Genomic DNA, 18,697 nt, shown 5'->3' on the forward strand with positions numbered 1-18,697 from the left:
AGACCTCACGTAGCAGCAATAAGAGTTTTTTTTTTAAAAAAAAAATAACCGGTCTTATTGCTTAAGCATAGTTTTGTGTTTATAGTGTTAACAGTGCTGCCAAAAGGCAACTAGGAGGAGGTCACCGGTCACCTGGGCCTTCTGGGAGATGGGCACTGACAACAAGTAGGCTAGGGCCCCACTGAATGGAAGAAAAGGCCCTTTGATGTATGTTGACACCACTGATCCATACCAGCCACACCCCATTATTCCAAAACCCTGCCCACCACTGCAAGCTTTGCCCCTCTTGCTGTGTTTCTGCCATGGGGCTCCCCCAGTACAGCCCTGATGGTGGCCCTGTGTTCAATGTCTGCTGTATGTGGCTTTGTTAGTAAACAGTATCACTGTAGAACCCACAAGTAAATACACTTACTTATGTTCCATTTTCTTTAGTGTCACAAAGGTTAATACTACCATTTCCAGCAGCCACACTGGAAGCTAGCGTTCTGCTATTTGTAGACTAGATATTGGATATCTTTGCTCTAATGTAGGGATCTCCAACATTTTTTACTTGTGAGCTTGTAAAAAAGTGTTGGTGAGCCACACAAGTATGAAAAAAGTGCCTTGAGGGTGCCAAATAAGGGCTGTGATTGGCTATTTGGTAGCCCCATGTGGACTGCTGGCCTGCAGGAGGCTCTTCTTGGAGTAAAACTGTGTCTCGGTGTTTCCAAAACTTGTCTCCAAGCCAGAAATTTAAAAATAGGCACCTACTTTGAGGCCACTGGGAGCAACCACTGCTGCTCACAAGCAACTGGTTGGGAATCACTGCTCAATTGTATAGTATTATGTGCCCAGAGGGTACAGAGAATACTATTTTAGGGTAATGGCAGACAAGAAATATTGGCACCTGCAACAGTGACCTTTCCTTTTCGTGGGCCACAAATCTCTTGAAAATACCATGGCACGGGTGTCTGTGGGAATAGTCAGTGGTAAAACATATAAATCATGTAACCATGGAAATTGCCTTCTCCTGCATTTACTGGTGGGAATGGGATTCATAGGTTTTACAGTCAGCAATTCACACTGACACCAAGGGTAAGGTATTTTAAAGAGATTTGTTACCCATGAGAAGGAAAGGTAAAATTACTGGGAGTGCCAAACCCCCCAGTGATTATAATTACTGGGTTTTAAAAAACACACTGGACAATTCCAGCAGTGCATGCCACAGCCCTGTTCTTCCCAATGCTCCTCTGCACTGAACAAAGACCAGGTCTGGACTGGGATTTAAAATACACCCTGGTATTGCAAGTACATGCAGGGGCGCTGCTGCCATGAAAGCCAGTTGAGGCAATATGCCTACAGTTACCAGGGATAGCAAAAATCTGTTCATGCTAAATTTAAAAGCCAAGTTTAAAGTTTTGATGCATCTCGCCAGACCCCCTTCCAGTGCAGGAAAGGTAAGCACTGGGGGCAAGAGGGGCATCACAGGAGCCTCCTCATGGTGGTAGTACACAGAACGCAGAGTACACAGAAGCCCAAACAGGCCCAATAAATAGTGACTGTCTATGGCATCTTACAGTAGCCCCTATGGCAGTTGCCAGAATCCACACATTGGCAGGATGGGCCTGGTGCACATATGTACAGACATTGCCAAAGGATTTCTGTACTGAACTTTCCCTGGTTGACAGAGGGCCACTCTGCATAATGAACCCTGTGCCAGATCATTTTATAAAAAAAAAAAAAGGCAGTGCTGACCTGGGGAGTCTCACTTTATGATTATAACTGGGGAGTGCCTTGGCACCCCCACTTATTTTACCTATTCTTTTGCTTCTAAACATTGGTGTGGCTGTATATTTTAAACACAAGGTATATTATTTGTTATAATACTTACTTTTCAGTGAGTCATGTGACAGATATTCCATCACTAAGCATTGGTTATAATATATATATATAGTTATCATATATATATATATATATATATACAGTGGTGTGAAAAACTATTTGCCCCCTTCCTGATTTCTTATTCTTTTGCATGTTTGTCACACAAAATGTTTCTGATCATCAAACACATTTAACTATTAGTCAAAGATAACACAAGTAAACACAAAATGCAGTTTTTAAATGAGGGTTTTTATTATTTAGGGAGAAAAAAAATCCAAACCTACATGGCCCTGTGTGAAAAAGTAATTGCCCCCTGAACATAATAACTGGTTGGGCCACCCTTAGCAGCAATAACTGCAATCAAGCGTTTACGATAACTTGCAACGAGTCTTTTACAGCGCTCTGGAGGAATTTTGGCCCACTCATCTTTGCAGAATTGTTGTAATTCAGCTTTATTTGAGGGTTTTCTAGCATGAACCGCCTTTTTAAGGTCATGCCACAACATCTCAATAGGATTCAGGTCAGGACTTTGACTAGGCCACTCCAAAGTCTTCATTTTGTTTTTCTTCAGCCATTCAGAGGTGGATTTGCTGGTTTGTTTTGGGTCATTGTCCTGCTGTAGCACCCAAGATCGCTTCAGCTTGAGTTGACGAACAGATGGCAGGACATTCTCCTTCAGGATTTTTTGGTAGACAGTAGAATTCATGGTTCCATCTATCACAGCAAGCCTTCCAGGTCCTGAAGCAGCAAAACAACCCCAGACCATCCCACTACCGCCACCATATTTTACTGTTGGTATGATGTTCTTTTTCTGAAATGCTGTGTTACTTTTACGCCAGATGTAACGGGGCACGCACCTTCCAAAAAGTTCAACTTTTGTCTCGTCGGTCCACAAGATATTTTCCCAAAAGTCTTGGCAATCATTGAGATGTTTTTTAGCAAAATTGAGACGAGCCATAATGTTCTTTTTGCTTAAAAGTGGTTTGCGCCTTGGAAATCTGCCATGCAGGCCGTTTTTGCCCAGTCTCTTTCTTATGGTGGAGTCGTCAACACTGACCTTAATTGAGGCAAGTGAGGCCTGCAGTTCTTTAGATGTTGTCCTGGGGTCTTTTGTGGCCTCTCGGATGAGTTGTCTCTGCGCTCTTGGGGTAATTTTGGTCGGCCGGCCACTCCTGGGAAGGTTCACCACTGTTCTATGTTTTTGCCATTTGTGGATAATGGCTCTCACTGTGGTTCGCTGGAGTCCCAAAGCTTTAGAAATGGCTTTATAACCTTTACCAGACTGATAGATCTCAATTACTTTTGTTCTCATTTGTTCCTGAATTTCTTTGGATCTTGGCATGATGTCTAGCTTTTGAGGTGCTTTTGGTCTACTTCTCTGTGTCAGGTAGCTCCTATTTAAGTGATTTCTTGATTGAAACAGGTGTGGCAGTAATCAGGCCTGGGGGTGACTACAGAAATTGATATTGAAATTGAAAATTGAATTTGATAAGTTATTTTTTAACAAGGGGGGCAATCACTTTTTCACACAGGGCCAAGTAGATTTGGAGTTTTTTTTCTCCCTTAATAACGTAAACCTTCATTTAAAAACTGCATTTTGTGTTCAATTATGTTATCTTTGACTAATAGTTAACGGTTTTTGATGAGCAGAAACATTTAAGTGTGACAAACATGCAAAAGAATAAGAAATCAGGAAGGGGGCAAATAGTTTTTCACACCACTGTATATATATATAGTGGCTTGCAAAAGTATTCGGCCCCCTTGAACTTTTCCACATTTTGTCACATTACAGCCACAAACATGAATCAATTCTATTGGAATTCCACGTGAAAGACCAATACAAAGTGGTGTACACGTGAGAAGTGGAACGAAAGTCATACATGATTCCAAACATTTTTTACAAATAAATAACTGCAAAGTGGGGTGTGCGTAATTATTCAGCCCCCTTTGGTCTGAGTGCAGTCAGTTGCCCATAGACATTGCCTGATGAGTGCTAATGACTAAATAGAGTGCCCCTGTGTGTAATCTAATGTCAGTACAAATACAGCTGCTCTGTGACGGCCTCAGAGGTTGTCTGAGAGAATATTGGGAGCAACAACACCATGAAGTCCAAAGAACACACCAGACAGGTCAGGGATAAAGTTATTGAGAAATTTAAAGCAGGCTTAGGCTACAAAAAGATTTCCAAAGCCTTGAACATCCCACGGAGCACTGTTCCACCGATCATTCAGAAATGGAAGGAGTATGGCACAACTGTAAACCTACCAAGACAAGGCCGTCCACCTAAACTCACAGGCTGAACAAGGAGAACGCGGATCAGAAATGCAGCCAAGAGGCCCATGGTGACTCTGGGGGAGCTGCAGAGATCTACAGCTCAGGTGGGGGAATCTGTCCATAGGACAACTATTAGTCGTGCACTGCACAAAGTTGGCCTTTATGGAAGAGTGGCAAGAAGAAAGCCATTGTTAACAGAAAACCATAAGAAGTCCCGTTTGCTGTTTGCCACAAGCCAAGTGGGGGATACAGCAAACATGTGGAAGAAGGTGCTCTGGTCAGATGAGACCAAAATGGAACTTTTTGGCCAAAATGCAAAACGCTATGTGTGGCGGAAAACTAACACTGCACATCACTCTGAACACACCATCCCCACTGTCAAATATGGTGGTGGCAGCATCATGCTCTGGGGGTGCTTCTCTTCAGCAGGGACAGGGAAGCTGGTCAGAGTTGATGGGAAGATGGATGGAGCCAAATACAGGGCAATCTTGGAAGAAAACCTCTTGGAGTCTGCAAAAGACTTGAGACTGGGGCGGAGGTTCACCTTCCAGCAGGACAACGACCCTAAACATAAAGCCAGGGCAACAATGGAATGGTTTAAAACAAAACATATCCATGTGTTAGAATGGCCCAGTCACAGTCCAGATCTAAATCCAATCGAGAATCTGTGGCAAGATCTGCAAACTGCTGTTCACAAACGCTGTCCATCTACTCTGACTGAGCTGGAGCTGTTTTGCAAAGAAGAATGGGCAAGGATTTCAGTCTCTAGATGTGCAAAGCTGGTAGAGACATACCCTAAAAGACTGGCAGCTGTAATTGCAGCAAAAGGTGGTTCTACAAAGTATTGACTCAGGGGGCTGAATAATTACGCACACCCCACTTTGCAGTTATTTATTTGTAAAAAATGTTTGGAATCATGTATGATTTTCGTTCCACTTCTCACGTGTACACCACTTTGTATTGGTCTTTCACGTGGAATTCCAATAAAATTGATTCATGTTTGTGGCTGTAATGTGACAAAATGTGGAAAAGTTCAAGGGGGCCGAATACTTTTGCAAGCCACTGTATATAAAATCCACAATGGGGAGCACTCCAAAAAAGTTCCTTACAATACCTGGGTGCCAGAGCGGGAGTTGTAAAATAGTAATAAGCAGTGTCAGCACTCCCAGGGTTTCATGATAATATCCAAAAGGAGACACATTGGTAGATGCAAATACTGGTGAGTTTTATTGTTCCTACGTTTCGGTTCCCCACTGGAACCTTCATCAGGGAACCAGTGGGGAACCGAAACGTAGGAACAATAAAACTCACCAGTATTTGCATCTACCAATGTGTCTCCTTTTGGATATTATCATGAAACCCTGGGAGTGCTGACACTGCTTATTACTATATATATATATATATATATATTAGACAGCAACAAGAGGTCCCTTGCACTCACCCATTACCTATATATATGACATTCTGGGCATCCGACCCCTCCCATCTATTTTGCACCCCATGGCCACTGCTTGCCCCTGCCCCCCCCTCCTCCATACACAATTACTCTCATCCAGCGCCAGTCAACCAATTACTCTCCCTAGACACGTTGCTTGCACCCAATCTTTGACCACACCCCCTCCTGGCCACTCACAACCCCTCTCACCAAATGTCAGGGCCAGCTGAGGACAGCTGTAAAAATTCCTCGCCCAGTGGCGATGCGGCCAGCATGCCCCCTGCCCACATATCCGGGCCTGAGTGAAGCCAATAAAAGAGCAACCATTTGGGGGTTTTAACCTTGAAAGCAAGGTTATTAAATGTATATTGAAGCAGTAGAATTTTTAATGAATCAGATACAAGTGAGTGTAGGACTGGCCAGATCGTGGATGACGTTGATGTAGTTGGCCAGCTTGAAGTATATTGCAATATATGAACAAACAAAACCAAAGGTATGGTTTACTGAGAGTGGCAAAGTTACAGTTGTTTAGTGATATAGTAAGGTTATTCAGTCATGTCACTGTCCCAGGTTACAGTTAGCACCATGACTCACAGGTATTTGCCCTGATAAGAGTGCTCCAGTTATCTGTTAAAACACAGGGATCTATTTCACAGTATTTTCCAATAAAGACAACAGAGAGTGAACTGTACTGGGCTCCTAGCTAATTTTTCAGGAATGCAGGTTATAGCCATTTTTGTTTCACACACTCTGTTTGTTGTGACATCTGATTGCATACATAGTATGAGTAGCTTAATAAGATCAATTCCCAAGCCCCATTCAGGTCATGGGCTCTTCTGTATGTTAGTTACAGCACTGATAAGTGTAATTCTAAAGCTGGCCATACATGCGCCGATATAATCACATGAAACATCGTTTTCGCAGATATTGCTCCTGGCACTGTGATTGTCACACAGGGACTGGGCTGCCGGGACACCAGGATCCATCCCCACAGGGCACTATACCGAGGCAAAAGCCCCTGTGGGCCCTGTACCCCCCAGTCCAACCCTGTTGTCACAGCATCACGGAAGGAATGATTAACAGAAGGCTATGCAGAAATAGGACATGGATTTAACCCCTTTTGCTGCACATAATTCATTTTCTCTGCTATTATGTTTGCAATTGATAAATGACCAGGGTCATAAAGGGTGTGACAAGAAATTATAATAACATACATATACAAACACTTTACAGAACATTTTTCATAAAAATATAATAAAAAGTAAAAACATGGACACAGGGTTTCAACACCCAAAATATAAACACCCTAAGATGTTATTTTTGTAGCACTGTATAATTGTTCTTGTATTGTTGGATATAAACTCTTAATGCAATTACAGGAGAAGTACAGTAATAATCACTGGGGGGGAGGCAAAAGCTAGGCACCCCCAAATGATTATATGCTTAACTTGTACCCCAGGCCGTTTCAAGATAGTTCAGAGAGTTCAGCTGGCCTGGGGCCACTGGAGAATGAAAAAGGAATAAGGGTTGCAACATGGTGCTTGTACAAAAATACAGCAGGCCAGTGCAGTTTTCAGCTAAACAGGAGCACCAGTTTTCACGTAAGGTGCTATTAAAACCATTGGGGAGGGATTTGGTACTGGGTCTGCTTCCTCTGTATAGGGAGCCCATGAATGACACATGAGAAATTGCAACTCCGCAGATTTTTTTGCATGGAGGGAGTTGGACCTGGAAATTTTTTTGCAGTGGAGTATGTGTTCTGCATTTTATAAATATATGCCTAAACAAGACAATGTTAACTCAAGAGTTCAAAAGTCATAAATTGCTAATGATAGTTTCTTCTGGTCATTGTGACACTGTGACAATAATATGGCACTCTGGACAGTAAAACTTAAAGGAAGGCTGTTTAAGTTTCAAAGTTCATCCTTTTCACCCATGTGTTTTGGCTTTTCACCCCATGTCCTTTGATAGATCCCTGTATAATCCTCTAGAAGTCCTGCATCCTTTGCATGCTGCCTTAGCTGCTCAGTACCCACAAGTCCCTGGTTCTGGAGATACCCCTGCTGACAGAAGATTGGCACTTTTTTCTGTGTTAAGGTAAAGAGGAAGCAGGATTCTACAAGAAAAAAAAGCCATGTTAGTCCTGTATAAATAGCTCCAATTTTGTACCTATTTCTTTTCCTTTCCATTTTTTTTTATCCATACTTGATGATTGATGATGATAATGATGATTCCCAGCAAAGTATACATTTAACACTATAATACATGCATAGTAACATGGTACTCAAGGTTCATCCAGAGGACGTTGAAAACCCCTATGTGTAGCCTCTACAGCTGTACTATGTGATTGTACTGTATAAAGATTTCCATAGTTAAACAACCCTCTCATCAGTATATGGAATCCCTCTGGGATTGAATTATTTAGATAGGTAACAGGTGGAAAGAACTTTTTACACCTTTCACCAAATAGCAAACTATTAGTTTTCCATTGCTCGAGACTGCTATCATTAGGGATACATAACTGCTGTACAGGATACTGTACACACAGGGTCGAGAAACTGATAAGCATAAGTTGCTAATGTATGTATCTGTTTGTCTGGGGCATTTTAATGTTCTCTTCTCTCTGATCTTAGAAGATCTTTCGGACACTTTGGTAGCACTCCTTCACATAAAGAACTGTTGGTAAATTACAATATGCCAAAATTTGCCTTTACTTCTGCACTGTGCCTACTTAAATAAAGCCCCAATAGGACTGCAGGTGGCCATTGATAAAAAAATAAAATAATCAGAAGGAGGCCAGGTATAAAGTTGATGATATTTCAAGTGCACTTATCTACTGTTTCTTATTGCGCAATCAGGGTTACCTGCATAGAATGCCCTGAGGTCAGTGAGAAGGCAATTTTCCAGAAAGCGACGGAGAGGCAGGACATGGGAATTTGGTCCGGTCCAGTCTGTAAGGAAATCCTCTACAACATGGTGTAACCGCACAGGCCGTGGTAGAGGCCAGTCCTCTGGGCGGAGTTTCATTTCTTGCTCTTTGGTTAGGGTGAGAAAGAGAAAAAACAGGAAGGATTAGGCTGCCAGACTCCCTGGCCTAACACTAGTTAGAGCAGCTCATAATACAAACAAGATATTATCACAGTCACAACCACCACCTTCCAGTTTTTGGGTCACGCAGGAGGGAAGCCATATCAGAGCAACTGTACCATAACAAATCACCTAGTTTAATCTAATATAAAATAATAAAACTAGCTTACTCATTTTAATGCAAATCCCAGGACAGCAAGCAAAACGTTTCCAAAGTGCATAAATTATTATTTAAATAGGATAATTAGTAAAATCTGTCTGTGGGCCACTAATATCTTCAGAGGGCTGTATCTGGCCATTATGTTCCATTCAAGTACTCTTTTGGTGAATTCACCCTTTGCTAACCATACCTCCACAATGTAAAAATTAAACATTATGCCAGTGATCCCCAACCAGTGGCTCACGAGCAGCATGTTGCTCACCTCCCTCTTTGATGTTGCTCCCAGTGGCCTCAAAGTAGGTGCCAATTTTAACATTTCTAACTTGAAGACAAACTTTGGAAGCACAGAAACATAGTTTTACTCCAAGCAGAGCCTCCTGCGGGCCAACAACACATGGAACTACCAAGTAGCCAACCACAGCCCTTATATGTAAGAAGTGTTGGTGAGCCACACAAGCTTGAAAAAAAGTGCTTCGGAGATGCCAAATTTTAGGGTGCCTTACGAGAAAATAAGGTTAGGGATCCCTGCATTAAAATTAGAGTGATCCACAGTCAGCATGTCATTTTAATTTAACTGGCTAAATTGTTGTTTTATATTTAGAGTAACATCCAGTTAGATAACCTGTGTCACCCCTACCCTTGGTACACAGATGCTGTATGTCTTGCACATGAGAAAATGCGCCCGTGGCCATTACCTGATGGTAGTTTGTTGTAGTAATACACCACAGGATGCAGGAAGTTGGAGCGCCAGGCTTCACCTGCCTCTCCAATTGCACGGTTATAGTGGAAGACATCTTTATCTGGGCCAGAAAAGTTCTTTCCATATTCCATCATCAGAACAAACAGCCCTGTGTCCTTAACCTTTCTTCCTGTGCTCTCCTCTAACATGGGGAGAATTCCTGCAGGCACCTCCTCCAAGTATTCAAAGTCGTTTGAGTCCCTGAAATAAACAGGAGTATATGGAAAAATCATATTAATGGATGTCTGTGACAAATTAGATTGTATATATTACATTTATTTACATATACTGTCCTCTGCTAAAAGCCATGTAAAAAATGAATAATGTGAAATCATTATATGCAGGGCAACTTGGGGCTGCAATAGTAGTTTGGTGCTCATACTGCACAAAATACATAATTGTTTTTACCCTTCCTACACCCCCCTCCAAGTAAAAAGTGAGATAATGTGCTCTGCATAAGTGAGCCAGTTTCTTAACCCAATTGCTGCCTGTAATCTCATGTTTATGCATAAGGAGTTCATTATACATGGGGTTTTAACTTGGAAAAATAATGTTTATATTCTACTTTCTTGCCATCCTATAATTGGAAGAAGGAGGAGTGCTCAAGAGTAAGATGAAAGCACTATTTATTGAGCTTATATTGAAAACATGTGTATATTGCCCTTTAAAGTAAATCTTTACTCACTCTCCAAGTAGAATTACATCAGCCAAGACTCCAAACATCTGGTAGAGACCTGATGCTTCATTCATGCGTTTCAGAAGGACATTGAGCAGTTGGGAGATTGGGTGATGAGAGGCTTTCCAAGGAATGTGGTGGTAACGCTGCTCCAGGAGGCGATGGACTGATCGAGCTAAGAAACAATACGTACACTATCATTTTGTGGCTTAAATGCCAATGCATTAAATGAACATTACCCAGAAAAAAGAGAGAAGGAAAAAAACACTGCCTGTTATAGCATTTTTATAGTGAAATTCTTTTGTTGATATACACTAATAATTACCGAATGGACTAAATAGGAAGTAGTTAATGTATGTCAGTAAACATTTAATATCATTTTACAAACTTTAATTGAACGTGTAATATTAGAAGGAATATAGAAATTAAACGCCAGTTGCAAATTGTCTAAGAATACCAATGTCTACATCCAGCGTTGGACAGTCCCACTGGAATACCGGAACAAATCCTGGTGGTGCTTTGGCAGTTAGAATGGACCCTAAAAAGTTTTAATTTGTGAAATTAATTGATTAATTATTGACTCAACCCACCGTGGAAATGCTGAAGCTACCACCACCCTGAACATAGCGGTAGCTCCAGAGTTCTCAAAGTCAATAGGCTACTGGCACATGATTCATTAGAAGATAAATTGTGGATGTAATGACACTCAGAACAACTAAATGGAAGTACCTGAAAGAGCCTGTTTGGATACAAGTTACTGTAATGAATGGTGTCAAATGTGTAATATTTGTGTCCATTTTAGTGAGACTGCACTTATACATAAGTGACTCTGACAGTGTTAACAGAGTGCTAAAATTCAATCTGGGTCATATTGATAGGATTTTGCATTCTGCCCAACTGCAAGCTAAAGAAGAAAGAGCGAGCCAGGGAAATGAGTAACTCACCAGTATAACGGAAGCCATGGATGAATCCACCAGCAGATTTACGGAAGTCAATGCTGTGACTGGCAGTGCCAACTACAAACAGTCCTCTAGTATACATTGCTTCATAGTTGGCCTTTAACAAAGGATATTTAGACCTTTGTCTAGATGCTGCCTTTAGCTTGACAGAACTAAAAAGAAGTAGAAAAATGACAAGTTTTATCAAGCTGACCATTGGCAAGATCAAACTGCTTGACACGTCTTATGTTAGACAGTGCAGGCAGAGAGAGGCTGAGGCACAGGCCTGTTGTCCATTGGACTTAAAACCATATAACAGGCCATTTCCCCTTTAGGTCAGTTAATCAGGTGGTTTCTGCTATATTGACTCACCCAATTCTGGAAACAGTCAGAGAAAGAATGGGGAGATAAAGGAGATCTCAACTGAGAACTCATTTTCTGAGTAAGGGAAGAAATGCATTCCCAATATATATTATTGAAAATGTTCAAAGTAATTTCAAGTGAAAGTATTATGACGCAGTTGCTACAGGTGCAGACACAGGGAAAGGCTGATAGCTAGCGTAGGAAATGATTATTGGCCTGCGTTTATATGTCTGGCATTAGTGTAAGGGATGCCCTCTTTCACCTGTTAGCAAGCTTGTACTTCTACCCCAGGTCTTGACTCCCAATGTGTCTGCTAAAAAATAGTAACTGAAATGTCAAAGTAAGCAATACAATTATAGAAAAATGTTGTACCTGTTGCACAATGTTACACTAGCAGGACATTTTTATTCATACATGACCCAGACTATATGATGGTCTAGTACAAACTAGCACTACTCATGAAGTTTTTGTGTGCACTCCCAATGTGTTCCAGACTAAAAGTAAAGGGGAAGTGATTCAGTAAAAAAAAGACAGTAGAAAGGAAAATGCACTAGACAGCTAGTGTGATGCCTTGGTATTGTTTAACTGATATCAGGAAAGTGACCTGTTAAAATGAGGTTTTATTTGGCTAAGGTGGTACCTGCTTATCTGTATAATGTTTGTTCCTTGAGCACCTCTAGGCAGGATGTTATTTATGAGTAAATGTGTCAGTGTATTTTTGTAGAAAATAGGTTAAAATGTTTAGAATGATTCATTTCCACCAATTCCATTTAGTTTCAAATGTCTTAAAAAAATAAACTTTTCCCCTACCTGTCAAAGATGGAGAAGTCAAATTTCCACCCCAAACATCGAATCACTCGATCATATGGATCACGGGCTGCAAAATTATCCATATAATCCTGCGGCATGCCATGGGAATGAGAGTTAGTTTGATTTCTTGTGTTGTCTATGCTCTTCTTTAGGTAGTGCTTGTGAGTCACATACAGCTTTCCGTCCCCATCCCGGACTAATGCCAGGTCCTCCAGGTCACCCTCCAGCAGGCCATCCAGTGATTTAAGCTGGTATGTGTCTAGAAGACCATTGTTAATAGCTCTGTTGTTGAAAAAGAGCAAAATACATATAAATAGAAGTGTGGACTGATGATAAGATGATCTACTCCAAATGCTGCTGGGATAGAAGAGGCACAACAATGTCCAGCTGACAAAGGCCATACAGAGATCTTTCTATTATTTAACATATAATTTCTGAGCCAAGTAGAAACGTATTAGTAACCTAGCCTGTGCACATAAAAGCTTAGACCTATCAATCCCAGTTCTAGATTGTATGGTTATATACATAAAAACCATTACTGTGCTAGCCTTCATCATTTATACTCCAGCCAGGGTCAACTTGCACTACATCTCTGTACCAGGGCTGCATTAGGAGCGAGTGCTGTCCTAGGCACCATTGTCCTTTTAGCACATATCAGAAGTGAGGGGAACTGTCCACTGGCAGGCTAAGGGAAATTTTTCTGCCTATATGATAAATACCCGGTTCTTAGTGCAATGTAGTTATACATATCCTTTCAACTTTTCAGTATAGGTTTAATTGCAACATGATATAGTTTACATAAACAAAGCTGCTGTGTAGCCACGGGAACAGCCATTCAAAGGAGAAAAGGCACAGGTTACTTAGCAGATAACAGATAAAGCCCCATTATTTTCTACAGAGCTTATCTGTTATCTGCTATGTAACCTGTGCCTTTTCTCCTTTTTTCCAGCCTGAATGGCTGACCCCATGGTTACACAGCAGCTTATTTATATAAACTGTAGTACTGTTTCTGTAGCAAACACACAACGTTTAGCAGTGCAGGGTAACAGTACATTATACTTTAATTACTTTCAAACACTCATTTTTGGTGTTACTGACTTTAGTATTGTGCTTAATCTTGTTAATAGTAACTATTTTGTCAGTGGAAATGTAATGGTTTTGCTTATCACAGTGTATTTTTTACCACTAAAGAATTATGTTTAAATTTACACTCTCTTGTGTTACCCTGAAAACATTTTGTAAGAGGGGCAGGGCTCACAGACTCTTTTAACAACAGGTTTTTGGACTAATTCAGTTCAAGTGCCCCTTTGTGGCCCAACATTTGACCAGGGCTCTGTTTAGTTCATAACAATGATAACATTTATGAAAACATTGCTGTATCAGGCATTTAGTCATAGTTTCATTAAGATATAGGATATTAAATAACTATTCACCCAAATCTTGTCTAATTGAATTTCAAGATAGGCTTTTAAAAATATCCGAAACAGAAAATAAGCATTATAACCAATAGCCTTGAGGCTAGGCTCCCATGCTAGCCTGGTGGCCTGCCCTAAAGTTTGGGAACCACTACTCTGTTTTGATTGTAAGCTCTAAGGGGCAGGGACCTCCTTCCTACTGTGTCTCATACCACATGGCACTTATATATATATATATATATATATATATACATATATATATTTATTTATTATATCACTTGTCCTCCCTGTGTGTAATTTTGTATTTTGAATTACTAGCTCTGCTGCCCTTACCTAAGATCTCCCACATAATGGGTGGCCCAGGAAAGGCGGACCCTGGAACGGCCCAGCATATGTATGAAGTTAGTGTGTCCCAGAATATTCTCAGCTGTTTCAAAGGCAGAGTTTCCTCGGCCCAGAATCAATACACTCTGTCCTGTAAAGTTCTGAGGTTCAACAGATACCGTCTCATATCCTTCCACATACTCTGAACCAGGAAAGTCCACCAGGTTTGGTAGAGATAAGCCAGAAGCCACTAAAAGAACACTACAAAACAAATCAAATAATTATTATTAGATGATTATCTTTAATTTCAAATAACACAAAAATATGGAAAATCTATACCTGGGTGGTCTGGGAGAACAGGCAGTATAGGGTGGGTTTGTAGTTAATTTGGCCAGATCAGTTGCACTTCCATTGTATTTGTATACTTTATTTAGCCTTGGAGTGCTCCCACAACCCCTTTTTGAGTATAGGGTGGGTAACTGAACCTCTAACTACTGAAAAATTTAGACTTTAATAGAAAATAATCAATTTCTGGCTAAGTGAATGTCCCAAGTGCATGACGATATGTGATGCTGAAATCTGTCCTTCAGCCAATAAATTACTGGAAGAAAGAAATAAAATAGTAGCAGCATACAAGAAATAAAAAGAGATCTTACTTGCAGCGAAATTCCATCCTAGACTGATCAGTCAGAAAAAAGTAATGACCATTCCATGCCTTATCACTGGGTTCTATTCTAACAAGGCTGATATTGGCTCCATAGTGCACATTCATACCAATACTGTAATCCTTCAGGTATTTTATCATGTCATCAGCATGGGGAAAGAACTCTTTGGAGTAGTGGCCAAATCGTAAGTGGCCATTCGGACTAAGTAACGAGTTCCAGTCATGTCTGAGGTTAAACTCAGTGTTTCTTCTCCCTGTGAATCTTTTGTTAATACTGATCAGCTTGCGGTGCCTGGGGTACTGAACGAAGAAGCTACCAGGGACCTGATTGCGCTCCAGAACAACATAGTCTCTTCCAGAATCTTCCAAGAACCTTGCAATCTGTAGTCCTCCTGGACCAGCACCAAGCACACAGTAATCATGGGTGACTAAACTGGATGTAAGGGATGAGGATGTCAAGAAGAGCAGTAGTGGTATAAGCTGTATCCATGGCATGTCTGTATGCTGAATGAGAGAATACAATGAAGGCAAAATAAACACATAAAACACGATTAAAAGTATTTGAAAAGTGTGACATATTTGCTGGGACAAATGTTTGTTTATGGACATATTGTGTCTAATACTAAAAATAACTGTATTCTCTTTCACAGGTGCAATAGTTTAAAACTTCTGTGGTGCCGAGGGACGGAATTTCTCTAGCATACATGGTGGAGGGCCGATAATGGAAGCCAGTTTTGACCACTCCCCTTTTTAAACCACACCCACTTCAACCACACCTATTTTATCACAATGGTGGTAGTGCAGCAAAAACCCAAATGCTTGGTCCTCACTGTGGGGATATCAACCATCATTCATATGTGAAAGAATTATATTATGTCATATTAAGATACACCCTTAAATCCACATGCTTCCTCCTCCCCTGTGATAGCACAGCAACCCCCAGGACATACATACCTATATACATACACTTTAGGGACCATTTAATGTCTATTTCCAACTGTTAACAAACTCCCAGAACAAACCCCTGCCAGGTTCACCTCCCACAAGCAGCATAGGGCAGGCAGAGTATGGCACACACACTTTACGGTGCCTGTGGTGCCATACTCTGCCTGCCCTATGCTGCCTGAGTGTGCCATACTGTGCCTGCCCTATGCTGCCTGTGTGTGCCATACTCTGCCTGCCTATGCTGCCTGTGTGTGCCATACTCTGTTTGCCCTATGCTGCCTGTGTGTGCCATACTCTGCCTGCCCTATGCTGCCTGTGTGTGCCATACTCTGCCTGCCCTATGCTGCCTGTGTGTGCCATACTCTGCCTGCCCTATGCTGCCTGTGTGTGCCATACTCTGCCTGCCTATGCTGCCTGTGTGTGCCATACTCTGTTTGCCCTATGCTGCCTGTGTGTGCCATACTCTGCCTGCCCTATCCTGCCTGTGTGTGCCATGCACACAGGCAGCATAGTCCATGCAGTACATACAATGTCTAAGGTGTGAACAAGTGAAAAATGTGGGTGATTACAGCCCAAGCCTGAGGTGTGAACACTGCAGGGGGTGAACAATGCAGGGATTAAAAGGTGTGAACAACACAGGGGATTACATTTTTCAACAATACAGGGGGATTACAGCCTGAATCTGAGGTGCAAACCATGCAGGGGGCCAGTTAATCTCAGTACTGATACCATTAAAAGTTTACACAAGGGTAAACCATCAAAGCAGCCAGACAGGTGGGGGGAGGCCACACAGAGTGGGGTCGTGGGCCCTTTCACCAAAAACTAAATGGGCGCTAATCGTTGTGTGTGAAAAAGTGAGTCCAACAACAAGTCCTTTTGTAGATTGTAAGCTCTTTTGGGCAGGGCTCTCTTCACCTCTTGTATCGGTTACTGATTGCTTTATATGTCACTCTGTATGTCCAATGTATGAAACCCACTTATTGTACAGCGCTGCGGAATATGTTGGCGCTTTATAAATAAATGTTAATAATAATAATAAGTCCTCAGCAGCCTGAAGCAAAACCCAAATAAGTATTCTGCAATTAGAATCAATTCCAAATCCCAATAAGCGTGATAATATGGGCGCAGCCTCCTCAATATGATTGGTGCAACTACAGATAGCTATAAACTTATAGAGAGAAATAGGGGAATGCTTCTCATAGAGCCAAATCAAATAATTCACATTTATTCAATAAAACACTGCACTTACAAACTGTGGTAGTACATTCAGCATATCAGTATCAAGCCCGGACAGCTTATCCAAATCAAGCCTATAAAATATTAGATTACATAACGTATATAAAGAAATACAAAGAGGCACAACATACATTGGAAGCCACTTACCCTCACACTCACACATTATATGCAAGTCTTTGGCATCAGTAATCAGAGAGCTGGGACAGAAACCGAGATGCCCAGGAGCTCGTACATTCAGAGGCACCATAGAGTCTGAGCAGGGGATAGACAGGCAGCTGTATACCAGTGAGCAATGGGAGAAGGACAGAGTGGTTGCAGTGTTCCAGGAGCAGTCCATGACAGGCACAGTCGTGGGAGAATTGAATGTGTAAAGAAATCAAAATTCAATTCAGTCCCCTGCTGGCTGCCTGCCTAGCTTTCCTTCACTTTTGATTCTGCTTTGAAACACGTTAATGCTAAAACAAATATATTTAGTCACTGTGCAAAAATCCCATACATTATGCAACTAATACCTGCAGACTTTTAAGTCACCATAAACCTTGTGTAAACATTGTGCTGATCAAAAAGATGCTGTTTCTTGAGTGCAACACAATAACAGCAGGGCACCAATTACACAACTTTTCAGTACACGTTCCTTAAACATTTTCAGTGTTTTTTTTATTTGTCTTTCTCTGAAATGGTACTGATTCTTTAAACAACCTGGAAAAAAAAGCGGCCCTTTGATTGAAATTTACTGGGGGGTGATGAAAAGTCCCCATTTATTATCCTAAACACAACATTTAAAAAGAAATGTGCAAAGTAAGTTGGTAATCATAAAAACGGCATATACTGGTCTTGAACATGAATATTATATAGTACACAAAACAAAGTGGGGGCAAATGTAATAGTTAATAGTTTGTAATAGTCAAGTATAAATGCAAATTAACTACCAAAGCAAAAAACTAAAGGTGGCCATACACGTTAAGATCTGCCAAGGTCACCAAGCGAGCAAATCTTCTCCCGATATCCCATATCCCCACCTACGGGTGGGCAATATTGGGTGAATTCAAAGGCTAATTCGGTTGTTTGGCCTCAGGGATTAGAATTATAACGCCGGTAATAGGCGCAATGGGTCCGGTCAGGCAGGTTAAATAATTTAGTTGGATCGGGGACCACACCGGCTCGTTGATGCAGTCCCCAATCCGACTAAATTTTTTAACCTGCCCGATCAATATCTGGCGGATTTCAGGCCTGTCGTTTGTGCCGCTACACTAGGGGGCTGATTTACTCATCCACAAATTCAAATCCGAATGGGAAAAATTCGGATTGGAAACTAACATTTTGCGACTTTTTCGTATTTTTTTGCGATTTTTTTTCGTCGCCATTACGAATTTATTGTAAATTGTCGCGACTTGCTCGTATATTGTCGCGACTTTTTCTTATTGAGCGCTCGTAAACGGCGGGCAAAACTTTCAGACTTTGCATGATTTTGGAAGCCTCCCATAGGACTCAATGGCACTCTGCAGCTCCAACTTGGCCCAAGGAAAGTCTCCCATAGGGCTCAATGGCACTCTGCAGCTCCAACCTGGCCCAAGGAAAGTCTCCCATAGGGCTCAATGGCACTCTGCAGCTCCAACCTGGCCCAAGGAAAGTCTCCCATAGGACTCAATGGCACTCTGCAGCTCCAACCTGGCCCAAGAAAAGTCACGATACTGAAGCTTGAATGAATCAGAAACTTTCGTACTCGGCGCGAAGGCTACAAAAAAGTTGCGACAATTCTCGCAAGTCGTAA

At 41.4% G+C, this 18,697-nt stretch overlaps 1 protein-coding gene across 2 annotated transcripts; it reads right to left on the bottom strand.

Moving 5' to 3' along the window:
• Positions 1-6,750: 6,750 nt before the first annotated feature.
• foxred2 (FAD-dependent oxidoreductase domain containing 2) lies at positions 6,751-17,140 on the bottom strand. Of its 2 annotated transcripts, none has more exons than XM_018092927.2 (9): positions 16,940-16,978; positions 14,738-15,249; positions 14,091-14,342; positions 12,343-12,624; positions 11,176-11,342; positions 10,241-10,406; positions 9,512-9,756; positions 8,434-8,604; positions 6,751-7,685 (listed from the first exon to the last, which is right to left on the bottom strand). In XM_018092927.2, exons 1-9 carry the CDS (start codon positions 16,961-16,963, stop codon positions 7,483-7,485), a joined length of 2,022 nt encoding a protein of 673 aa, XP_017948416.2. In that variant the 5' UTR covers positions 16,964-16,978; the 3' UTR covers positions 6,751-7,482.
• Between the last annotated feature and the right edge of the window lie 1,557 nt (positions 17,141-18,697).

This window comes from Xenopus tropicalis, chromosome 4 (assembly GCF_000004195.4).
Source record: "Xenopus tropicalis strain Nigerian chromosome 4, UCB_Xtro_10.0, whole genome shotgun sequence".
NCBI classification, from domain to species: Eukaryota; Metazoa; Chordata; class Amphibia; order Anura; family Pipidae; genus Xenopus; species Xenopus tropicalis.

Excerpts from the sequence above, each read along its gene's own strand:
- foxred2 (XM_018092927.2), bottom strand. The coding sequence starts at position 16,963 with ATGCTGAATGTACTACCACAGTTT. Across the intron at positions 15,250-16,939 it reads TGAATGTACTACCACAGTTT|CATACAGACATGCCATGGAT; the intron begins GTAAGTGCAGTG and ends TCTCTCATTCAG. Across the intron at positions 10,407-11,175 it reads CCATGGCTTCCGTTATACTG|CTCGATCAGTCCATCGCCTC; the intron begins GTGAGTTACTCA and ends ATTGTTTCTTAG.